Source organism: Ictidomys tridecemlineatus, chromosome 7 (assembly GCF_052094955.1).
Source record: "Ictidomys tridecemlineatus isolate mIctTri1 chromosome 7, mIctTri1.hap1, whole genome shotgun sequence".
In the NCBI taxonomy this organism is placed as follows: Eukaryota; Metazoa; Chordata; class Mammalia; order Rodentia; family Sciuridae; genus Ictidomys; species Ictidomys tridecemlineatus.
Window position 1 is genome coordinate 157,479,633 of NC_135483.1, and position 23,651 is coordinate 157,503,283.

General features: G+C 35.8%; 2 protein-coding genes and 1 long non-coding RNA gene across 4 annotated transcripts in view; 2 read left to right on the plus strand and 1 right to left on the minus strand.

The window, feature by feature from the left end:
• Positions 1-23,651, minus strand: part of Tmeff2 (transmembrane protein with EGF like and two follistatin like domains 2) — a 256,780-nt gene that overhangs the window by 14,506 nt on the left and 218,623 nt on the right. The window contains exons 8-10 of one of the 2 annotated variants that reach the window (XM_005324358.4): positions 12,624-12,747; positions 10,391-10,549; positions 6,758-7,087 (exon numbers count right to left, since the gene is read on the minus strand). In XM_005324358.4, the coding sequence (XP_005324415.1) occupies positions 6,991-7,087; positions 10,391-10,549; positions 12,624-12,747 (380 nt within the window). In that variant the 3' untranslated portion in view covers positions 6,758-6,990. Of the gene's footprint in view, positions 1-6,757; positions 7,088-10,390; positions 10,550-12,623; positions 12,748-23,651 lie in introns of those variants that run through there. The other variant, XM_021725752.3, reaches the window with a different exon arrangement.
• LOC144365593 (uncharacterized) lies at positions 9,127-12,273 on the plus strand. Its single transcript, XR_013424214.1, has 2 exons — positions 9,127-9,476; positions 11,998-12,273. It is a non-coding gene; the product is annotated as an uncharacterized LOC144365593 (long non-coding RNA).
• LOC144365592 (nuclear nucleic acid-binding protein C1D) lies at positions 17,401-18,512 on the plus strand. The gene is made up of 2 exons (XM_078017766.1): positions 17,401-17,443; positions 17,476-18,512. Exon 2 carries the CDS (start codon positions 17,485-17,487, stop codon positions 17,908-17,910), a length of 426 nt encoding a protein of 141 aa, XP_077873892.1. The 5' UTR covers positions 17,401-17,443; positions 17,476-17,484; the 3' UTR covers positions 17,911-18,512.

Genomic DNA, 23,651 nt, shown 5'->3' on the forward strand with positions numbered 1-23,651 from the left:
CTAATCCCTGTGTGACTGTAATTAAGCAGGAGAGTTAATTTTATGTAAATCATGCATTACTGTAATTGGGCGCAAGTGCACATTCATGTACATCTTATTTAAAAGTGAAATATAATGTTATTATGTGGATGCTGGTGCAGCAAAGTCTCAGCCCTCTGGGGGGAAGTCAGCAACATCACTGACTGTTTACAAGACTCACTCTGGTCTGCGAGCTTAATTACAAATCAGCCAGCCTGCTCTGCTGGCACTGTCCTGTGAAGAATGGAGCCATGTGCCTGCCTTCCCAAAGGCTGAGAGGTGTAACACTGGGGCTTCCCTTCCTGTTTCTTTCTCAACCTCCACTTATAGAGCAGTCATTTTTCTCTTTCTACTCATCTTTTCAAACCTAAACAATACTTTCCAATGGTTTGCTCTGCTTGACAGTTCTGACCCATATATCCCCAGGCAGACTGCAAATGGATTTGTCTTCTGTAAGCAGGGACTAGTCTGCTTCCTTTTTTAGCTTGTCTTTTCTAATGCTACTCAGGACTGCTTTATGATCCCAGGATTTTGTTTTCCAAGTGCAGCCAGATCAGATACCATCCCAGCAGCCTGCATTTGTGATAGTCATAGCTCTTGCACAGCCCTGAGAGGGAGGGCTGGCCTCTGGGTGGAGGGTAAGGGCTGTTCCTTTCTTCTTTATCTGTAGAGCAGATCTAGTGCTTTGGGATAAGTCTGCCCTGCAGAATATAAAGAATCTAATCTACATATCTTGAGGTCAAGATTTGTGAGGAAGAAAATATGCACATGACAGAACTTTCATTTTAAACACATTCTCTGCCTCACCCAGAGGCCTGAAAAATCGTTTTTTGGAGTTGTGCCTTGGCCTCATTCTGCCCAGCTTGCCAAGCCAGCTCCTCTGCCTGCAAACCCTGAGTGCACAGCAGGTCAGCCTCCCTAGATTTCAGGGCAGGAGGCCTTCTGAGGCCTCTGCTCCCTGCTTTCTGGCTGCCATTTCACATTCTGAAATCTTGTTCCAATATTTTAGATGCCTTTCTTCTAGAAAAATATTTGAATAAACTGACTCTCAAAATCTACTTCCCATAATTGTCCTGCTCTGCTCCTTCCTATCCAATTGTTTGCTATCTCTCTCCTGCCCACCTTGCCAGGGCTTTTGATTTCTCACTAGTTCTTTCTTGCTAACTGTTTTCTCTTCCTGTCCTTCACGTTGCCATTTCCCACTCTGAGAGATTTTGCATGACATGTCATTGGTCTGGAGGTTATGGATGTGAACAGATGAAGTGACTTCGAGTTAAGAATTTTTTCTCCCCACAAGTTAGTAAGGAGGTTATTGTGTTCCCTAATGGCTGGAGAGGTTTTCTCTTTATTTTTTATTTTTTGTTTTTATTAAAATTCTCCTTAAAGTGACCCACAAAACATGTAGTTGAATAGACTTCACTGGACCAGTTCATCCAGTAAAATTCAATGCACTTTTCTAATAGCTAGCTTTAGCTCAGGTAATCAGTGGCAGCTATTTGTATACTCCCCTGTTTAAGTAATAAAATATTTTCTGTTCTTTTTATTTAGTTTTGCAACGTGTTTAAGTTTGGACATATATTCATTGAAATTGTATACACAAATACCATGATGTTTCTTTTGGCCTTGATATGTTTTTGATTTATCTATATTTTCTAAATTAACTTAGTCAAGGAAGAATCACTTATTAATATATTTGTTAGTAATTTGACATATAGTTGTGAAAAATTGGGACATTACTCTGTGCTTTGTTTTCATAAAAACTTGGAATACAAAAAGGCTCCTCTAGGTTCATGGAGGAGAATTAGGTTGGATTGTGGCAAAAAAGGACTGTAACCAAGGATGGATATTTCATGGGGTGAAGAAAATACAGGTGGTTAGTACTTTAAGAATGGGAGGAATCCCAGCAAGAGGAGACATCTACAGACAAGAAGGACATGAAATATCTCAAAATGCTTCCCCAAGATTGGGTTTGATTGTATAGGTCCTGAGAGCTGCTGCCTGGATGGCTGTCATTAGGCCTCCTGTGGAGGGATCTTAGGCCTCTGAAGGATCTTACAGACTGCGGTGTATGTGACAGTGGGATTGATCCCAAGGAACAGAGGCCAGACCTTGTTCCTGCCTCTCTCTCAATTTTCCCCATCATGCCTGATTTGAGACTGCTAATTAACTCTGACTTAGGTTATTTTCCTATATGGAATTTGGCCTGGAAAAACAAAGGGAAACACTGTTTCCTTCAATTCTTACTTAGTTTAAAACAAATAGTGAAAAAGAATTAAATAGCTAAAAGAATACAAGAAAATCAAGCTCACTTATTCAGTATTGCAGCAGATAGACATCAACCAAGGACTCATTCCCAGCATAGATAGGCCAGGAAGGGAGATTTCTGTCCATAGTGCAGTTGGAAGGAGGCCTGACATATCTCACTTACCTTTCTGAAGCTGATTTCAAAAGGATATGTTCATTTGCATAATTATGCATTGATTATTACTTTATATAATCCTTCAACCTTCCTCTACCTATCCTGTACATAAGCTTCCTCTGGATGCTTAGATTAACTTATCAATTAGTTCATTATTAATATCCAGATGGTTAATTATGTAGGTGAAGTATCTACTGTGATTGAGGAAGAGTACTTGGTGCAGGTGCTGTGTGACTTTGGCAAGAAGAGATCACATCTGAAGACAAATATTAGCAGAGTTTAATATGACTTTGAGATAGTCTCTGTCGTATTTCAGCTGTCTGCACTGGCTTCTCAAGAATCCATTCAGGGAAAGAGATTGGTCCTGCAAAGTCCCTGCAATATTGACTCACTCATCCTGCATCTTGAAACACACTGGAGGATTAATATGCATTTTATCAGGAGAGACCTATTTTAAAATTAAAAAAAAGATCCTCTTTCTTGTTCAGATATAGCGTTAGTGGGAGCTTTTGGGAAAAAATAAAATAAAACTTAGATAAATTGGATTGTGTTTTTAACTCTATATTGCCATATTTTCTCAGAACCAAAACAAGCTTTCTTATCTCCAGGGACACAAGAGGTTCTCCTGGGAATCCACATGCTTGTTCAGTGCCATCTAACTTTGACCCTGTGATTCCCATAATGCATCACTTAGCTGAGGAAGCATGATTTCTTCTTCTTATCTATTTACTTTTACAAAAAAAATATTTATTATATCCCTCGAAAAATAATTCCCATGCATTGAAAGTGAACTCTGTGTATGCCACTATTTTGAGCCCAAACACTGATTGTCATGTTTATTTTTCATATTAGTCTTGTGGGACTGGGGAAGATCTTTCTCCATTGTACATATGAGGTGTAAAAAAATTAAGCAAACTGCCTAAGATTAAATAGCAAAGTGGAGCTTAGGACCCACATCTGCCTTGTTTCAGAGACCAAGTTTTAAATATTATACCCCCATTGGAGACACCCAATCCCACAATGGCACTCTGAATCACCTCATTTAGTTCTTAATTCCTCAAGCAGAATGAAAAACTTTCCAGTGATATTTGATGCTTGATGAATCACTGCGTATTTTGATGAATCAGTGAGGTATTTTCTACCTCACTTCGAAATCACAATACCTAGAACTGTGTCTGGCATGGTGTAGGCTTGCAATAAATGTTTGTTAAGTAAATGAAAAAAAAATGGCAAGTCATTAATTTTCTGAATTCTCATTGTTTCCTGGCTAACGGCAAGGCAGGCTTGCATGGACAATTAAGGAAAAACTTGGAGATTCCCATGTCAGAAATAAGGGACTATCAAGGGAATCACAGAGGGAACACGACACCAATAAGTCTTATTTGCTCTGGGTGTGTTGAAGGTGTGTGAGAACATGGACAACATCGTAGCACCAGACAGCCAAGTGTGTATGGAGAATGATGGAATGTCACACAGTGAAGAGGCAAAACTAACCAGTCTGGAGGGCCCCTTTCAGGGCTCCCAAGAATCTCAGCTGACCAGTATTGTAGTCTTTGTTGCCTTCTTTATATTTTTAAATTTACCCCTGCTTCCTGCTTCAGATGGTGAGATCTTGGATGCAAGATACCAGATGATATGATAGTGAGTTCCTTTCAGGCTGGGACTCTGTCTTTAGTCATCTCATGGTCCAGCATAGTGCTTGCAGTTGGTGACCCACAGTAAATGTACAGTAAATTCATAATGAATAAAGGAGTGAATGAATGAATGAATAATGTGGCTTATTAGTTGAAAGTGTTTTGAATTTAGATTTAGGATAAGTAACAAAAACAATGTGGTCTTGGGCAGCAATGATAAAAGTGTAGTGCCTTTTTTTTTTTTTCTGAATAGATAGACTACTGAAATTAGAGAGATAAAGTGATCTTATGGATGAGAAAAATGAAGCCTGAGATGTGAAATGATTTGCTTGTGGATCCACAGCAAATTTGTGTTCAAAATGACTTGAATTTAGAAACCATGGCTCTTAGTCAAAGGTTCTCTTCAGGTTCTACTATAAACTTTGCTGGTCAGACCACTTGACTTTATAGTAGTCAGTGAAATTTGAACTTGAAAGAAGTCAAGGTAAAGTCAAGGGAGAATGATGAAGGTGTGGGAATCACATCACATGAAGAGCAGATGAAGAAATTAAGATGTTTCACTTAGAGAAGAAAATACCTGAAAAGGACTATGGGTTGAGAGGGAAAACACTATCTCTTTCCTTATTTTAAATATATAAGTCATTATTCCTTTCTTCTAGGGAGGGAAAAATAGGAAAGACTACTGGGAGAGACCACAAAAAAGTGAATTTCAACTCAAGGTAAGAAAGAATTGTTTGGAAAATTAGAATTGTCCAAGAATGAAATTTCAAATGGTGAGAAATGTGCAAGTAGAAGCTGAATGATTATCTGTTAGTACTTCATGGTGAGTTCCTTTACATGAGAAAGAATGTTTCTTTTGTATCTCCCTAGGATCTTGTATTCAAGATACCTTGCACATGGTATATGCTCACTTAAGACTTTTTATGCAGCTTTTAAAGGGGACTCCATGAAGAGGGTGGGCATGGAGGTGGGCAGGAGTGTACTAAGGAGTTTTCTAACACTAGGCTTTATCATCTTTGATAAAAATTCACGTACAGTCAGGAGGCTGAGGCAGGAGGATCACAAGTTCATGGCCAGCCTCAGCAATCTAGCAAGACTCTGTCCCAAAATAGAAAGGGCTTTGGATGTAGCCCAGTGGTAAAGCACCCCTGGGTACAATCTCCATTGAGAGAAAAAAAAAATCATAGTAATGCATCAATATTTAACCAATCGAGTCATTTTATAAACTTATAAGCAAAAGTCGCTGCAACTGTTATTTCTCCTTACCTCTATATATCTCAAAAATCCAAATTTTTTTCCTCCTTTAGGAGGAGAAAGAGTTTGTTTGCCATAACTACTACCTTTTAAAGGATCTTATGGTTAGTTCTATCTATGCACATGTCAATTAAATGAAACATCCATGCAGCAGTTTAAAAGGAATTGTCTTATCCAAGCATCATAGGACTGGCCTATATAAAAAATTTGAGTGATGTTTATGCCAATACAGTCACACCCTTCAAACTATGACTGACCTGGAAAACTATATTTTTTAAAGTCTTAAATCCCATTTATATTGTCACTTTTATGTTTTAAAAAATACCTTATACATTTATTTTTCACTGAATAATTTTGTATTCAGAATATATTGGTTTGATATTTGTGTCCTTTTTTTTGGACATAGGAGCATCATTTCTTTTAGTAGACAGAGAGGTCACTTGAAGGATACAAAGAAAGCTTTATTTAAATTTGCTGTATGAGCCATGGAAAGCTATCTAGTGATAAATATAATAAGGCAACTATTTGATTAGTTATTTTAATCTTATTCCTTGAGAATATTCATAATTTAATTTTTTTCTAAAATGGCCATACTTATTCATATGCTTAAATCAAACAAAAAATCAACACCAGAATTTCACTAACATCCTTCAGATGCTATGGGATTAATTGTCTGTTTTCATGCAATATTGTCATTGTCTTAATTCCATTCTAAATAATGGTGCCTCATTAGTCGTAAAGCTATTTATGGGGTATTTGGTTGTAAGCCTAACTTCTTTTTAAAAATCTCATACTACAAATATAGTGAGGTGTTTCTGAGAAGTCACAATTTTGGCAATTTACCAAGTTATTAAATTTCCCCCCTTACTGTTAATTTCATTCACCTAAATGGAATAGACGTTTCCACTGTGTGTATACCTAATAATTAACTCACTCAGGACCCTTCGGATATATACACTTAACTGGGGATTCTTAGCTGTTTCCCAAATAAAACCAATATCTTCTTTCCCTCTCCTTTATGAGTTATAAAATACTTTCCCTCCCCTTCTTCTTTGATTTAATTTATATGCCCTAGATTTTCTGCTCTGGGGATGAAAAGGGAAGACCAGGGAAGAATGTAGATGAAATAGAAATGATTCAAAGATCAGAAATATTTTATCCTCACTCGATATAAAGTAAATTATTTTTCTCTTTTCCAATAACCATCATTTCCCTTGATCTTGGAATCACTCAAAACTTAGCCACCGAGTCCTGTTTAAACTAATGTGCTGTCGCCAGATGTGGAAAGAGATAAAATACTGGTACCTGTACAGATTGTACTAGCTGGATTATATTCAGAGTTAGGAAATACCGCAGATTTAAGAATGCCATTTTTTTCTCATCACTGAGTATTTATTATATATAACAAATACATGGGAAAGAAAAAACTATATTGTGTGATATAAATAGTTTATTTACATTACAGAAAAAACATCAAGACAATGTATACTATTTCAAATATATCCATACATAATCAAATATAGCTGTAGTACATGTTTTCATTGGTGTAGATTACCACAAATGCAAGGCAACATGTGTAGATCTCTTGTCTTATCCTTTTGTCTATAATACTGTATTGTGAAGTCCAAGTTCTCGGTAGTCCAGCCACTGTGAAACATGCTCCCCTTAGATTAACCTCGTGGACGCTCTGGTTGTGTTGTCTGAACTGTAGTGCCCTGTGTTTTGCTTCTGTCTGTGAATTCTGTTGCTTCTGGGGCATTTCCTAGAAGGTTGGAAAGTTTACAGATCTTAGTCCAATGAGATTACCTAAAGTTTGGTCCTACAATTACAGAGTGAAGCTGTGGATTAAGCAAATTATTTAAATGTCTCGGATGAAAGAATTAAGTACTAGTAGAAGCTGGGATTATTTTAGAAACTTTATGTTTTGCTTCTCCTTGAGGTCGTCTTTAAGTGTCTGCTGAGAACGGAAGAACAGAACTGGAAGTTGAAGAGGAATACATTTACCTTGTCCTCAAATGCTTACTCATTAAAGCACAAGGAACAGACTCAGCACGATGCAATCAAGCAAATCGTGAGCTCATCGCATCTCGCTTTAAAGGTCTTCAACAATTTTATATTCTAAACGTCCTAAGGATGAATGTTATATTGACATTTCAATCCTATGAGTTAAAATTCTATCACACCAGAGAATGAGCCAACTGTTAATACCTGATATATAATGGGAAGGAATATTGTTTTGGTTTAGCCTAATAACCATTTTTTGTGTGTGCATGAATACTATCAGCTGGAGACATAAATGGATACCAATTATGTAGCTTCTATAAAAAGCTAATATTCAGTCAAATTATCTGAAAATCTCTGATCTAGTATTTTTTCTCTTGTAATAGAAGATTGTTTTGATCATGCAAATAGGAACAAAATTCCCATAAAACCCCCATGATAACAAGCTATGGGGTCTCAGAGAATATATAAACACACACACACACATATATATATGCAGACACTTACATAGTAGATACGTGGTGTGTGTGTGTGTGTGTGTGTGTGTGTGTGTGTATGTGTGTGTGTGTAGATTGGTGGGGACACATACCCATCATAAATGAACATGGAGCAGGAAATTGCATTCCTAGCAAGTGGGAGCTAGAGATAAAAAGACTAAAAGTCTAACTTCTCAACAGGACAACTCTTTTCATTTTGGAACTTGTCTCTAGTGTCCATATTTGTTGTGACACACATTGTTTGGGAGGAGTGAAGGTATTTGACTGAAATAAAGATGCAGAGATTAGGAAAAAAGAAAGGTCATGGTAAAAAGATGGAGGGGGGAGGAGAGGTGAGAAAGAAAATTGCAAAGAATGAGTGGATATCTGGTTGGTGTGATTTTGTAAATGTTTTAGCACCTGAATATTTTGAAATAAGTTTGGACAAACAAGGGTTGCAGGATCACTAGGTTAGAGAGGTTTCAAATGGGAGGGGGAATGGTTTCTAAGCAGAATAAAAGAAATGGATCCACCCCAGGAACTGGTGTAGCTCACTGATGAGTGTGACTCCTGGAGGCTTTGAAATGTTTGGTGGTCTGAGAACAGACTTATAAAGTACACTATGGTAATGTGAATCTAGTTCAAATGCTATTGTTCCTCCTAAAAAGTAAATGTAGATCTGTGTTTAGTTTTAACATGGAAAATGAAAAAGGCCATACGCTTGTAAACATGGTTTATTCTGATTTGGAGGTCAGAATCAGGCACCGGGCAGTATAAGCAGTGGTACAGGTCTGAGACCAGATAGCCAGACAACTCTTTTGTTCTTATCACTCAACTCTATGAACTTGACACTTTGCTAACTTCTCAGACCTCAGAATCTCTACCTAAAAAAATGAGGATAATTGTTTATTCTTTGTAATGTTATTAAATGTGCACATGTGTACAGTTACACACACACTCACACAACACACGTGCACATACACACAATTCTTGGTGAAGCAAGAACCCTGTGTATCCCTTTGTTTTTATTATTTATGGGATGAAACTGTAATTAATAGCAGAGTTGAAAACATCTGCTGAATCTAAAAAATATATGAAGTTGCAATAAAATTGTTATGATATCATATCCACTAAAGATGAATTTTGTTTTTCATGTACTGATATTGCTTGGATATTAGAAAGCTCAAGACCCTCAGAGTAGTATGCAGTTTTCTGTGTTTCAGATTCTTGTCTATCTTTTCTTTTTAATACTCAGTATTTTTTGTTGCTTGAGTTATCTTTATGTTCTCCAGAATCTATTTTAATATAATCCATTGACTCACTTGCCATCTAAACAGGAGAGTGCAGTTAACAAACTCAGCTTGGCTTAGAGCAGCACAAAGCTGCAGTCGATGATCGTCCCTTAAGCCTCTAGGTCAGGTGAGGATTTATGAATCATATTTTGTTTTTTTCAAGAGCAAATGCCACACTTATCCTCAAAGAAGACAGTGAAATACAGAGAGTGAGATATATTATGGCCTTTATTTTCTAAAGATATGATATTTTTTCATTTTCTTGTTCTTTGAAAATAATTTTTGGGGAAACATTCAGATTTACTGGAGAGCTGTACAAATGAGTGAAATGCCTCATGGATTTGGCAAAAACCTTAAAGAACTTCCTTGGAACTTTATAAAGGTGAGTGAAATCTGGTTAGAAAGAAGTATCTTCAATAACGTTTTTGGTTACACAGGACATGAATGATAGGCATTTGGTTTAGAATCTAACTCTTGGTTACCATGGTCACACACTAATTAAATCAAGCAAGTCCCTGGCCTCATTCAGTTATTCCAAGCCCAATGACAAACATTACATACTTTGCTTTCCTGTTGAGACTAGATGGAACCTCCACTCTTTCTCGACCTTATTCCTTCGGAAATAATTACCTTCTGATTGGACAGGGTGTTTGATATAAAAGTTTGTTGTGATATTTATTGCATTGTATTAAAGATTGCATGTATTAAAAGTCTTCATTTACTACAATATAATCTTTCTCATTACAATGATTTTTGAATTTTGTGATTAAAAGCTATTTTGTCACCTTAAGATACAAAATATTTGATGTTTATACCAAGTATGTTAAAATTGTTATATCTGAGACTTACATTTAGAAATATAAGTGCTATAAATGAGAGCTCCAATGTAACACCTTTATGGGCCTTGTATAAAATATACCCTCATTTAATTTGGCATACTGATCTGGGTAGGTAAGGATACATTAGTCATTTACATGGGCTATTAGTTAAGAGAGAAAGATATATTTAAAGAAAGGTTAGCATTGTATGTTAGAAGGGATAAAAAAGACCTTTGCTTAGAACATAAATAATCTTCATCATAATGCAAAGATTAAAAAAAATAGTTTGTACTAGTCCAACGTGAAAATCCATGTCTTTCTATTTGACTATTCAAAAAGTCTTATGATGAGGAATCAGGACTTATGGAGAATGGATAGGTATGGAGTTCATTAAGGGACCATATAACCAGACAGATCTGATTCGAAAGAGGAAGGACAATGCATCCCTTTATTTGAGTCACCAAGTAAAGTTACTGACCTTGTAATGCAGAGGACCACGACACAGATGACAGCTATCTGGATTGTTCCAATTACAGCTGCAATTAAGACGTATTGAAATCGTACAGGACCAGGAACAACATAGAGAACACTGTAGTCCTTTTTTTCACAGTGTTGTCCAGTATAACCAGCATCACACCTGGAAGAAATTACAGTATCCTGTTACCTGTAGCTTCTGGATTCATTTTTATAGTTGACTAATAGACATTGTTCTTCACCATGAAATTTTTTTGTTCTCAATTATTTTCTTTCAATTTATCTGTAATTTGGAAGATGTTCGGTCCCTTTCTATATTTAAAACTGAATTTAGAAGATAGTGTTGCTAGACAAATTGTTTTTATGATAATACAGACAGAAGAGGATACCCATTCAGGGAGAATTGTTCTGTTTTTATTTATCAGGTGAGCTTTAAATTTTATTTAATTTGCTCTTTAATCAACCTAAGCCAATATGTATACTTGAGAAAAAGTTTTTTTCTTATAACAGGGGTACACAAACAAACAAACAAACGGAGAAATCAAAACCAAACAAACAAAAACAACCAAAAACTCCCAAAGTAAAGTATTCTCTATTATCAGGAAATAATTTTTTGAAAAACCTTAAAACCAGAGGTATAGCAAGAGTTATTTCTTTAATTTGTTAACCATAAAATCATGTGCTGATGTTGATATTGAGGAGTTAGAATTTGTTAGAAAAATGTAATTATAGCTGGATGCAGTGTTGTGTTATAGTCTCAGCTACTTGGGAGGCTGAGGCAGGAGGATCACTTGAGCCCACAAGTTCAAAAGCAACCTGGTTAACAGAGTGGGATCCCATCTCAAACTAAAAATGTAAATAAGCGAATTAAAAGAAAAAAATAGAGATAAAATAGTAATTCTGATAGTGGCCTTATAGTTCTGCAAAGCAAGCTCATGTATGATTCCTCTGGGAATGAATGTTGCCTCTCACTCAATCACCAACCACAAGCTCAGGTAGAGATTTGCATATTAAAGTTAGCATTTGACAATGAAATGAGGAAACATTTCAGAAAAAAAATACTAAAGGGGATTGACTTGTCACTGACTTTTTTTGGAACTATTTTAGTATTAGACCTTGAATTTCTCCTATCTACATCCTGGAGTCTTGCTCTGTGCATCAGGAAGGGCTTAACAATGGAGACTACAGAGGAGAGTGGGAGCAGCAGATAATCTCTCCACTATGTGTACTCTGCCTCGTGTCACTAGGAGGCAGGTGCTAATGCCTACAGTGTAGGAAAACCAGAAAGGAGGATAGTCCTGGGGTGGGGGGAAAGAGAAGAGAAGAGGAAGGGAGGGGAGGGAGAAGGGGAGGGGGCAGAAAGAGAGAGTGAGGGAAGAACCAGAAAGAATGTTTTTATGTATTTATGTATTAAAAATAACTGTTTTGTCATATGTCACTTGTATATTGATTTCAATAAAATACATTTTCCCCCGTTTTGACTTGTCCATCTCTGAAATAATTATACTATGTCCCAGATAAAATACTCAGCAGATATTTATAAACCAAATTCAGACAAGCGATTTTTTGTTTTCTTCCATTTTATTGTGCTTCCCTTTATTGTGTTTACAGATACTGTGCTTTGCACAAATTGAAGGCTTGGGGCAACCCTTTGTGGAGCAAGTTTTCTTTGTGTCTCTACTATAGAGGTGTGGCTACTCATCTCACTCTGCAAAGCTGCGTGGATAGCAGATCCATAGAAAACAGTGACTGAGTGCCTGGCAACACCAAGAATGATATTTATTAGGAGGTGAAGGACTTTTGAAATGATCACCTTCCCAAAGTAACATTTACTCGTTTGAAATATTTAATGAACAGCGTCAAGCACTGTTCTATGTTCAAGGAAAAGAGTGTACATAATAATTAATAGCCTGTATCTTTAAGTATATTGTAATGTGCAAAGTACAATTTTAAATTCCACTAGAAGAGTGTAAATTGCAATGTGTTACATGGTACTTGAGTGTGTAAGGCATACACATTTTATGGTTTCTGAGTGCACAGCTTCCCTCTACACACACACACACACACACACACACACACACGCACCTGCACATACGTGTGTGTATGTATGTATAAGAAAGGCAGAGAGATGTTCTGATGCTGATCATTCATTCAAGCAGAATGCCACCAAGCCTCCATAAACATTTAAAACTTAGTTTTACCTATACATTTTAAAAGTCTAGGAGTGAAAACATTACCTGCAAGACGGCTCCTGCATGTTGATAGAATGCTCACACTTCCCATGCATACAGAAGCCATTGTAATGTTCTGGACAAGGTATGTGGTGTTCTCTGGCACTTTCTTCTAATTTGTTAGCATTCTCTGTGAATACAGATAAAAGCAAGCATCCCCTGTAAACACTTTCTTTGCCTAGTAAGATCAACCAGTACATTAAGAAGCAAAGCTACAGTAGGCAAAGCTATTTAAAAGGGCAAGAACTAAAAGGCCATGCTTCTGAAGAAAGAGGGAGAAAGAATTGAAAGACAGACGTCTTTACAATTGTGTTTAGAGATGAAACTGCAAAATTGCCCAGTGCTTTTCATGCTTTTATGCAATTTCCTACATCTTTAACAGCCAGTGATGTTTCTATGAGTTGTCAGACAGCTTTAATTTTCCTTGCTTAGACTGTACATTGATCATAAAATAATCCAAGAAGAAATATTCTATATTTTGAATTTCAAAGCCCAGCATAATGTTCCTAAGAGTAAATTGCTACAATACCTTGATACTTTCTCAGTGTGAGAGCTTAAAAGTTAAAATATGGCCATGTTGAATTGTTAAACAGACATTTTTCCAAATCAAATGCAAATTTCATCAAATGTATTCTTTGAAGCTTTTAAAATCTACTGGGAACATGAATTTGACTAACATCTATACATTTTTTATTGCTAAAATAAAATTATTGAAAGAGGAACTGTTATTTTAGCATCATTTATGAAGATTCAAACAGTACATACTTATTGTATGCTCTAAGTATATTTTAGTGTATACTATTTGATCAGTGTCAACAATGCTATGTGAAATTTAAACTTATAATAAAAGAAAACTTGTGTTCTTAAATAAACCATTTTCCTTGTTAATGTTTTGTTTATATGTGGTTTGATATTTAATTTTTTAGTTTTTGTCTAAATATGCACACTTCATACTTGTAATGGCATCACTAAGTAGTCCTCTGATCCTTTATTTTTTCATTTATAATAGAAAGTTCTATCTTTTTAATTTCTTCTATAATCTAAGTTCTGATATTCTTGAAATTTTCTGCCCAAACACATGAGAACTATGACTTTCCTGACCTCAGTCTACAGATTTTCTTCAACTCAAAGAAAATTTTCAATCTAGAGGAATTCTTCAACACCACAGTAATTGGTCAGCAGTAATAGAATATGGCAAGCTAATTATTATTTTTATGAAATGGATTATTTCCTACTATTTCCACATAGGGGTGTTTTTTTATTATACCGAATACTTAAATTTTCACAGGCAGTCATGGTTGATGAACATATTCGTCAGAATAAAAATATGCCTCTGGCATTAGTACATCAGACAAATATATTATTTATGTTTAGGTAAAGCTATAAAATATCTATACATATTAAGACTGAATGCCATCTGCAAATAATTCAAATTTGAAATACATTGTTAAATATGTTTAATGCTTTCTTGTGTAGGGTTGTTTATGTGTACTGTCATGATAAGCAATATTTCAAGTTCCGTACCCAAACTTATATGGAATTTACTATATGCATGGTAGAGAGCTTGTAGATGGCATTTCAGCCATTTGTTTTTAATCCATATTTCTTTACCTATGAAGTTAGCAATATTTTGTTTACATTATAATATTTCTACATTGGTAATTAGCATTAAAGTGAATGAACTGCTTTCATGGAGAAGTCTATAAATTTATAGAAAATTTGTTCTTGGTTTCTCCCCATTCTTTTAGCTTATTTTGGAATTTTGTGCATGGTGTTTTGGTAGCAAATCATACCTGTGGTAAGCAAACACAAGAACACTGGTGGATAAAATTTCCAACATAGGAACATCTGACAATAATGCAAGCAGGGCAACCATGGTATTAAATGCATCTTGCAATGACTTGTGGTCATTCATGAATCCATGGAGAAGACATGGACTCATTCTATGCCAGGCCAGGGGGCAAAAAGCTAGAGTAGTCTAACCATCCACCTGCTGTTGAAGGAAACTGTAGCAGTGGGGGTTGTTAATCCACTGCTGATGTAATGAGCCAGCACTGATTTTCACTCTTATTTCTGGATCTTCTTCCAATAACAAACTAGTCAACACTTCTAGTTAGGGTTCGTTAGTTACCCTTCAGTGCTTCTGCACACCTGCATGCAGGGGAATTTCCTCTGACTTCCCTGTATTTCAGTTATACATTGTCTTTTCAGTCATAGTATAGATTTTTTTCAAACACATCTTATTAGGGCTATTTTTCTTTCTGTCAGCTGCAAAAGAAGATCAAGATTTTTTTTAACTCAAAATCCATTTTTTAGACTATTTTATTTTTAAGACAGTACCTCATCCCTTACTGACAGTTTGTTTCTGTATTTGAACCATGTCCACAATTATGAACTGAAATCTAAGGGTAAAACAGGAGCTTGTTTGAATGAGGTATTGCCTTCACGTGGTAAGAGCTGCATATATTTACAAAGTTTATTACCCAACCAGAAAGATCACATGGGAGGGGAATAGTTTCCATCATAAAATCTGCTAATTAGTTTACACCATTCCTTATGAGCTTGGAGTGCTCTGTTTTGCTGCTCATAGGATACTGTCAAATAAGAAAGCAGAGAGATTGAAAATAAATGAGTAGAAGAAATGATCCCTGGGCACGAAAATGAGGAGTCATCAATATATGTCAACAAATTTATAGTCAATCCAACCAAGTAAACCAGTTGATTGAAAACCTGAATATATAATCATTTCTAGTAATGCAATAGACATACTTTAGAAATGAGATTTAAGTATATTAAAGAGAAGCACAGAAATCTAATATGCCCAACAAATACGGGTATGGACCATGGTGAGTATTTGCCATCCTGAAGTTTATGGATAAGCAGGTATTCAAGCACGAATAAAGCATTTACATATTTAAGATTATATAAAAAATGATACTTTGGAAGCCTGCATGTTTCCTACAGTGGCTGATGATTTAGACTTCGATTTCTCTGTCCTCTATTTAAAGAGGTTTAATGTAAGGGTTGAGCTCTCTCTTCTAAGAGAGATAGTGATGATGTTAGGAACTCTTCATGTTGTTTAGAATCCTCAACCAGTTTCCTGTTTAAATGTTTACAAGTGGTTTGTTCTTAAAGAGATCTTGACCCTTTTGTGAGGTAGTTTCTACTATGACTTGAGTTATTTGCAGCAGAGCTAATAGGGCTGCATGCCCATTGCTAGTCAACTCCCGTCAAGTGCTGTTAAGTGGGCTGTTCTATAGCACAGCTACACATACTGTTTCTTCCTTGGTGCTTGCAGAGAAAGAGACAGGGAAATCCAAAGAGACAGAGAGAGGGGGGCAAATGACAAAGCCTTACCTAAATGCAAGTCAGATATGCTAAGTGGGTACAAAAGGAGAAAAGACAGACTGCTTAGCACCTCAGACTTAAGTTAATATAGCTCAGAATGGGGTGGTGCATGTGTGCATGTGGGTTTACCATTACTCCTTTCTTTCCCTCCAAAGCTGGAAATATGATATTTAATCCATCAACTCAACATATTATGGATCAAAGCAGAGACATGACTGTGTAAAATTTCCCCAAAATTTTATTTCTAAAGAAAAAATATTTCCTTTTGGGTAATGGTTAGAGCTTGGCCAAACAAGTTTTGAAAGTCAAGTTATGTCATCTATTCTAGTGCTCTCCAGGGATGTATATCCTGAAAAGCCATCATGAACCAGCAAACCTAGAGTTCCAGTTTCAAAGACAGATGAGCTGTGCATTTTATCACTGTCCTGTGCTAGTAAGTGTTTTTCTCAGTCAGCCCATTTCTCTTGTTTCGATGCCCTACCCTCTAGTCTTAGAATAATTTCACTTCTATGAAGCATACAACATGACTATCTTCTTCATTGGACAGTTCTGTGTTTGAGTTGATGGGTTCTGAGTTTCTGTGTATTTTCTTTGGGAGGGAACACAGGTGATTTTCTTCATTCAGCCCTCTTAGTTCTGGGGTTCTGTAATCTCAAACTTATGAGAAGATCAAACTTCATAAAGGCCAGACGACCAGCCCCTACTCACTGCATGTTATACAGGGGAGGCCTATTGTGGGCTGGACACATAACATTTTTCTGGTGACTCTCCCACAGTGCTTTCTTCAGGCTTTTCTTTTTAATGTACACAAATCCCCTAGGTTACTGATTCCCTAGGGACTGATTAAATCTATGCAAGGATTTCAGATTAAGTTGGAAAGATCCTCAAAACGGAGGTAACATCAAGGATTCAGAGGCTATTTTAAGGAGTAGATTTCTACAGCACATTTTTAAGCAACTGGAGCTGTTTATTGGACAAATACGTTGTACAGTGAAGAAGTGTGTTTCTGCCAGCATTAAAAAAGACATTTTAGTACCATTTCTCAGAGATATTGTATGCTGTTACTATATAATAGGCATGATTTTTTTGCCCAGATTTCTAAATTCTTTGAACTCCAAAAGTAATATTTATTTTTGTTTGGTGATATTTATTTATAATGCATTACTAATAGGTGTTTGCTAATATTTATTGTAAAAATATTTTTATATCCTAGGAGAAAGAAGTATAGAAATGGGAATATTAGACATATTAAATGAAATAAATAATTTTTGCCTTAATTATGGGGACACTTTACTTTTTAAAAGGATGTAAAACATCCAAAATTTTGACTATGTCTATAATCCCAACATTATAATGTTAAGTGATCATATTATGTATTGTTTTCTTTTGGTGAACAAAATGTTTGTGGATCTAAACTCACTCATTAACATCATCCTGGCCCGACAGCTTTCAGAGAGACTGGAGTGCACAGCTCAGAGGTATTATTCAAAGTTGGGGTTGAGTCTTTTAGTTGGTCATAATGGCAGATGAAGAAATTAATGAAGACTATCCGGTAGAAATTCATGAGTATTTGTCAGCGTTTGAGAATTCCATTGGTGCTGTGGATGAGATGCTGAAGACCATGATGTCTGTTTCTAGAAATGAGTTGTTGCAGAAGTTGGACCCGCTTGAACAAGCGAAAGTGGATTTAGTTTCTGCGTACACATTAAATTCAATGTTTTGGGTTTATTTGGCAACTCAAGGAGTGAATCCTAAGGAACATCCAGTAAAGCAGGAACTGGAAAGAATCAGAGTATACATGAACAGAGTCAAGGAAATAACAGACAAGAAAAAGGCCGGGAAGCTGGACAGAGGTGCAGCTTCAAGATTTGTAAAAAATGCCCTCTGGGAACCAAAACCTAAAAATGCATCAAAAGTTGCCAATAAAGGAAAAAATAAAAATTAAATTTTTGGTTTTGATGTACACATATACAAAAAGTACATCATTTTTATTGTTTCACAAAATACATGATTATGTGGCAATGTAAGATTTAAATGTATTGCTTTTTAAATTCACATATAAATTTAAACTTTAAATTTGTAATGCTAAATACTTTTATCCCCCAAAAGATTAAGTTGTCTTTATTGATTTTCCCATGAAGTTTTTAACATTGTGATATATATTTTATATTTAAAGTTTACCATCTCTTTTGATGAGATACTTATTTATGTTGCTCAATCTTGAAAGTATCCCTTTATAAGCAACTGTGAAATTTAAGTTAAATGTTCTTTGTAAACATTTGTACTATTTTAAATGAGTAATGACCTATGAAGTATGTATCTGTAGGCTGAAGTTATAAGTCCATCTGTTTTCATTATATGATATTAAGAATGAAATGACTTAAAGGTCTACTTTTGTGTGTGTGTGTAGTTAATTCATCATGTTTTCATGATTTTAGGAATTATTGCTTTTTTGATACTCAAAGAGTGAAATTAAACTAAGGTTGTACTTTAATTCTTGGCTTGTTGCCTCTATGTCCCATTTAAAATAAAATATATTCTAATTAACTTTAGGTGGAAAATAAGGTTGTATGTTGATGGCTGAATTTTGGCCTGATGGTTGTATAATAAAGGTTGTCAATGGTTTGTAAAAAAAAAAAAAAAAAAAAAAAAAAAAAAAACATCATCCTTATAATTACATCACATTTTATCTTGACAAGCATATGTGTATGAATAGTACCGACTGATTTATTATCTTTTCCTGTAGATAAACAAAATGTACCATACTTTTTTAGGAAACCAAAACTTTCAATGTTGAATATTGATATAATACTATTTTTTCATATTTCATTACTGTATAGGGAAACTCCAGTACTGAACTATTGATATTCTTGCCTCTATTGTGGTCAGTTGGTTTACCTTTTCCCTACTTAACTGCCCTATCTCCTAAGCAATTCAAAAATAATTTTATCTGACCACCTAGGAAAAGGAAAATATCTAACTCCATTATATTTACATTATGCCTGGGACAGAAATAAATTATGAATTTGAAGTAAAGTCATGCTTATCCCCCTCATTGATTAGAGTTGGTCTCTGAGAAGATATTCAATTCTTATGATTTCCTCTCCTTATCTTATCAGGTATAAACATACGAGGTGGCAGTAAAACCTCATATCTAGCTTGAATTGCAACGGAAGTTTTTTAAAGATCAGAAAACTGTTCCTATTGAATAGGTTCTGAATGTCTGAGTTCTTGCAAACTAACGAATTCCATAATAACCTCACCTGCTGTCATAGTTTCTTCAAGGCATAGATGAGTAGATGAGAGGAGTTTCTCCTTTTTAAGCCTCTAGGACAGAGACTCAAATAGAATGTGAGCTAAAAGTGACAGCCTAGCACAGGGGACAGAGGCATTTAAGGACACAATCAACTCTCAAGTTTTGTGAGCAGCAGAGATCCAATCATAACATTCATAGTTATTTAATCTCTGTTAAAGATTTAGAAAAATAACTCTCCCAAACAGAGGTCAAGTCCTTCAAATGCTACAATTTCAACATTTCTTGTGCAAGTTGAATGTTACCCTTTTACTACTTGGATCTGAAAATTAAAAAAAATTAAGCAGTGGCATGGGTTGGGAGCAGTATAGATGTAAATGCAGAAAAAAATTCTTCTTATTCCCAAATGATAAAGCACTAATATAAAATGTGGTAATCCATATTGCCATTTGTAAACATTCTTACTGGATATAAAATTAAAATAAAATGAAAGAAAACTAATTTTCATGTCATTACATTCTGAAGCAAGGCATTGATGATGCCATCAAGAATTTAAATTCAGGAATTGCCTGAATTTAAATTGTAAAAAGTACCCAAATCTGAAATATATGTAGGAATTTGGGGACATGGGTGATGGAAATGCCACAATGCCAGATGATTATCTGCATCATCATTTATTATTTCAGTTTTTACTGGTAATACATGTACATTGATAAACACTGAGAAATCTGTGAAATCTTGAGAGAGGATTTTGTGTGTCATATTTTAACCTACAACATCCAAGTATAATTATTATAATGCAAGGATTTGGCATAACAAGGCTTGAGCAGATTTAGTTAGAAATTCTGGACCTCCAAAAAAATTTTTAAAAATTATTATTTTTGCTTCTATTAAGAGTAAAGTATGATAACTCTTAGGCATTTGCTCTATTATTTTGATTCAGAAAACCTCTGCCTGCCTTCGGATGGCAGTCCTCTCCAAATGAAGAATATAGGCCACTGGGAGAAGCTGTGTTCTGCCTCCAATGGTCCTCTTCAAACTTCACCAGTCAAGAACCTATTAGCTCTCAGCAGTGGGTAACTCTTATGGGTTTAGAGGATTTAGCTTGAAGATCTTTTAAAAATACAATATTTTATGGAACTTTAGATGGTTTTGACAACATTTTGTAAATATCAGGCCTTGGGAAGAGGTAGGGATCTATGGTTCATTAGCCTCCTGAGAGTCCAGAGCTGGAGTTGCCTTAAGCTTATCAGGGGCAATTTGCTACAGCTTTCCCCACTGAGCTTTCGCTGCAGCATCTCTTCTTGCTTCCAAGCTGTTCTCAGAAGACAAAGCTTGCTATAAACCTTAGAGAAAGGAAACAATTATGGGGAGCCATGTTATTGCCAGATTATTTCCCTTCTTTTGTCTTGAACTAAGTCTACACATTTCTGGCCAAATTTATTTGCTTAGTGGCTAACCTGGGTGTCCTTTCTTATGAGTGTCTTTGTTTGTTGTTCTGAGAACAACACTAAGTGACAGCAAAAAAGAAGCAAGGCACTCGGGTTCCATCCATTTTAGCTGTCTGGACTGTGGGAGTCCAACTGTTTTCTTCTTAGGCTATGTATGCAGAAAAAATGGGAAAATAATCAAGATAAGCCTTATCAGGTGACACATTTGTTTTTCTCTGTGACCTGAAGTTATGAACCCTCACAGAGTGAAGAGAATTGAAACTGGAACATTTACTGGATCATAGTGAAAGCAAAAAATTTAATAACAGAAAGGATCACACATACACACACACACACACACACACACACACACACCACACAATGGGTGTGAGGGAGAAAACTCAGTAATTTATTATATGAATACTTCTTGAGTCAATAATATGTGCCTATCCTGTGTTACATGCTTCATATACTATATCTTTTGTTTCACAATGATTTTTCTTGTTGTCTTCTAAACACAGCAAAGAAAACAGGTTAAGTCAAGATGATATTATATATGTGTGTATATATATGTATATATTAGGTATAATATATGACAATTTATATTATATATAACATATAATATATAATTACTTCAGAATCCACAACAGGATTATCATTGTGTTAAAATAACATGATTAAAAAATATGTTCCTTGTAATAGACCTCCTGAAGGTAGATTTGTAAAATTTCTATTTGGAATACTTTAAGAAACTAAAGCTCAAACAGCTTAAATTACTTCTCTTAGGAATTTACATAATTGATAAATAGAACTGAGGTAAAAATTGGGGCTCTTTCCAGTATAGCAAGCAGAGCATACATACAGTTAAGAACTTCCTAAAACACAAGACAACATCTAGCCTCCATGTTTTAATTATTATTTTCCTTTTATGACTTTATCCCACCTAGATCCTATTGCTATTATAAAAATTGATTATTTTCTTCTTTCTTCCTTTGATCCCAGGAGAGGCATCTTGTCTAAGGCCAAGTCTTTGTGAATCCCTTCTATCAAGGCTAGGACACTTTCCATCAATTTTCTTCTTTCTCTCATGTATCTTCAGTTCTCTCTCAATTATCCCCACTCTTGTCAGCATTTAACTGTGTTAAAATGTCTTCCTTCTTAAAATTAAAATTTCAAAACCTCTCTCAATCCATGTCCCTTGGCAGCCCTCTTGTCTCCTTTTCCCCTTTTATAGCTAAGCTTCTTAAAATGTTGTCTCTGCCCCTTTTCTTCACTCTGGCACTATCTTACATTCATTCTTTAACCCGTGTCTCTCTGACACCCTTCAAAGAAACTGCTACGGTCAAGGTGAGCAGAAGCATCTCTGTTGCTAAGCCCAGTAGTCTCTTCTCAGACGTCAACTGTCTCAATCCCTCAGTAATATTCAATATAGTTGACCACTTCCTCCTTTTAGAAACCCTCTCTTCTCTGGGTTTCCAGACAGCACCTACCTCTTTTTCAGTTTTGCTTTTCCTTCATGTCTGTTTTGTGGGCTCCTGCTTTCCAACTGATTCCATAAATGTTGATTGTTGCCTAAGATTCTTCTCTTTTTTACACTTTGAACTTTCTCCCTGAGAGACAGCTCAGTCCCATCCAAGACTTCCATCATCATTTAAATTTCTCTGACTTCAAAACATTAGTCAGCCCAGACAACCTTTCCATAAGTGATCACACCTTTGTAGGGTTTCATATCTATTTACCAGGGCACTCACTGTATCTCTCAGTGACCTTATACTCTTCAGGCTCTCCTCCCACTGTCTCCCCCAGCTCCTTTGCCCAGAATATTCTTCCATTCATTGACTCAAACCAGAAATTGGGGGTTTTACTTTCAATTTTAGCTGAGTAAATCACCAAGTCCTGTGATTTCTACTTCTTAAACATCTCCCCAATTTTCCTTCTCTACATTTCTACTCCTCTTCACTTAAATCCGATCGTCACTACTCAGGTAATCAACAATCTTGCCTCCGATCTTACCAGCCTCCCCCCAAAACGATTCTCCACTCTATACCCTGAGTTATCTTCCTAGAAGAAAAATATGAATGCATCATTGGCTTTCTTCACCACCCTCCTACAAAGAAACAATTCTCAAATTATTCCTCATTATTCTTCAATGAATGAGATTTTAATATTACTTAGAAGACCATTCAGAATCTCAGCTTCTCCTTCCTTTGTCATTGTCTTGCATCCTCCTACACTTATGATAGGAAACTTCTTTCTCCCTCTGGGACTTTACATATGCTTTGCAATTCTCGATACCCCCTACCTGCTACTCGATTGGTCCAAATCTTACTCATTTTTTCTGGTCTCCTTATTGTCATTTTTCCTTTAAGAAGCTTCTATGAAGTTCTCCCCTGCCTCTTCAGTCTGGGCTCACTGACCCTCCTACTTAAAGCCATTTCCTTCTACTAACACACTAAATATCCATCATTGTTTACTTCTCTGTGTGACACAATAGTTCAGAAACTCCTTTGTAAAGGCAGGTAATGAACCTGAGTTTTTAAAAAATACTGTTTTAATCTGTACAGCATAACACAGAAAAAAAAAGATAAATATGTACTTTTTTAACTGAAGCACTGTTTCTTAGGTTTCTCCACTGACATGGTTTCCCAGAATAGAGAAGCTGCCAGAAAAATATCCAGGAATCATTATCAGCAGAAAAAGTATCTTACCCTCCTGTCATGGCAGCAGCATTTTATATGTGAGGGTAGCATGTCAGAAAATGACTAGAGGGACAGTGAGATCTATCTCATGAAAGAATGTCTGCTGGAGAGTTTGGCTTCAGACTCCACAGAAATGGATCCATAAAAAGGGGCTTGGTTTCTTCTTTCCACAGCCTCTGGTGGGGCTGATAGAGAAATGAGCATATTATGTAGATTTAAAAATATTCCCTCTTGTAAGCATGGGTGATTCTGAAATGAAAGACTTATAACCATTTATATTTAAAGATTGAGGAATATGGGAAGT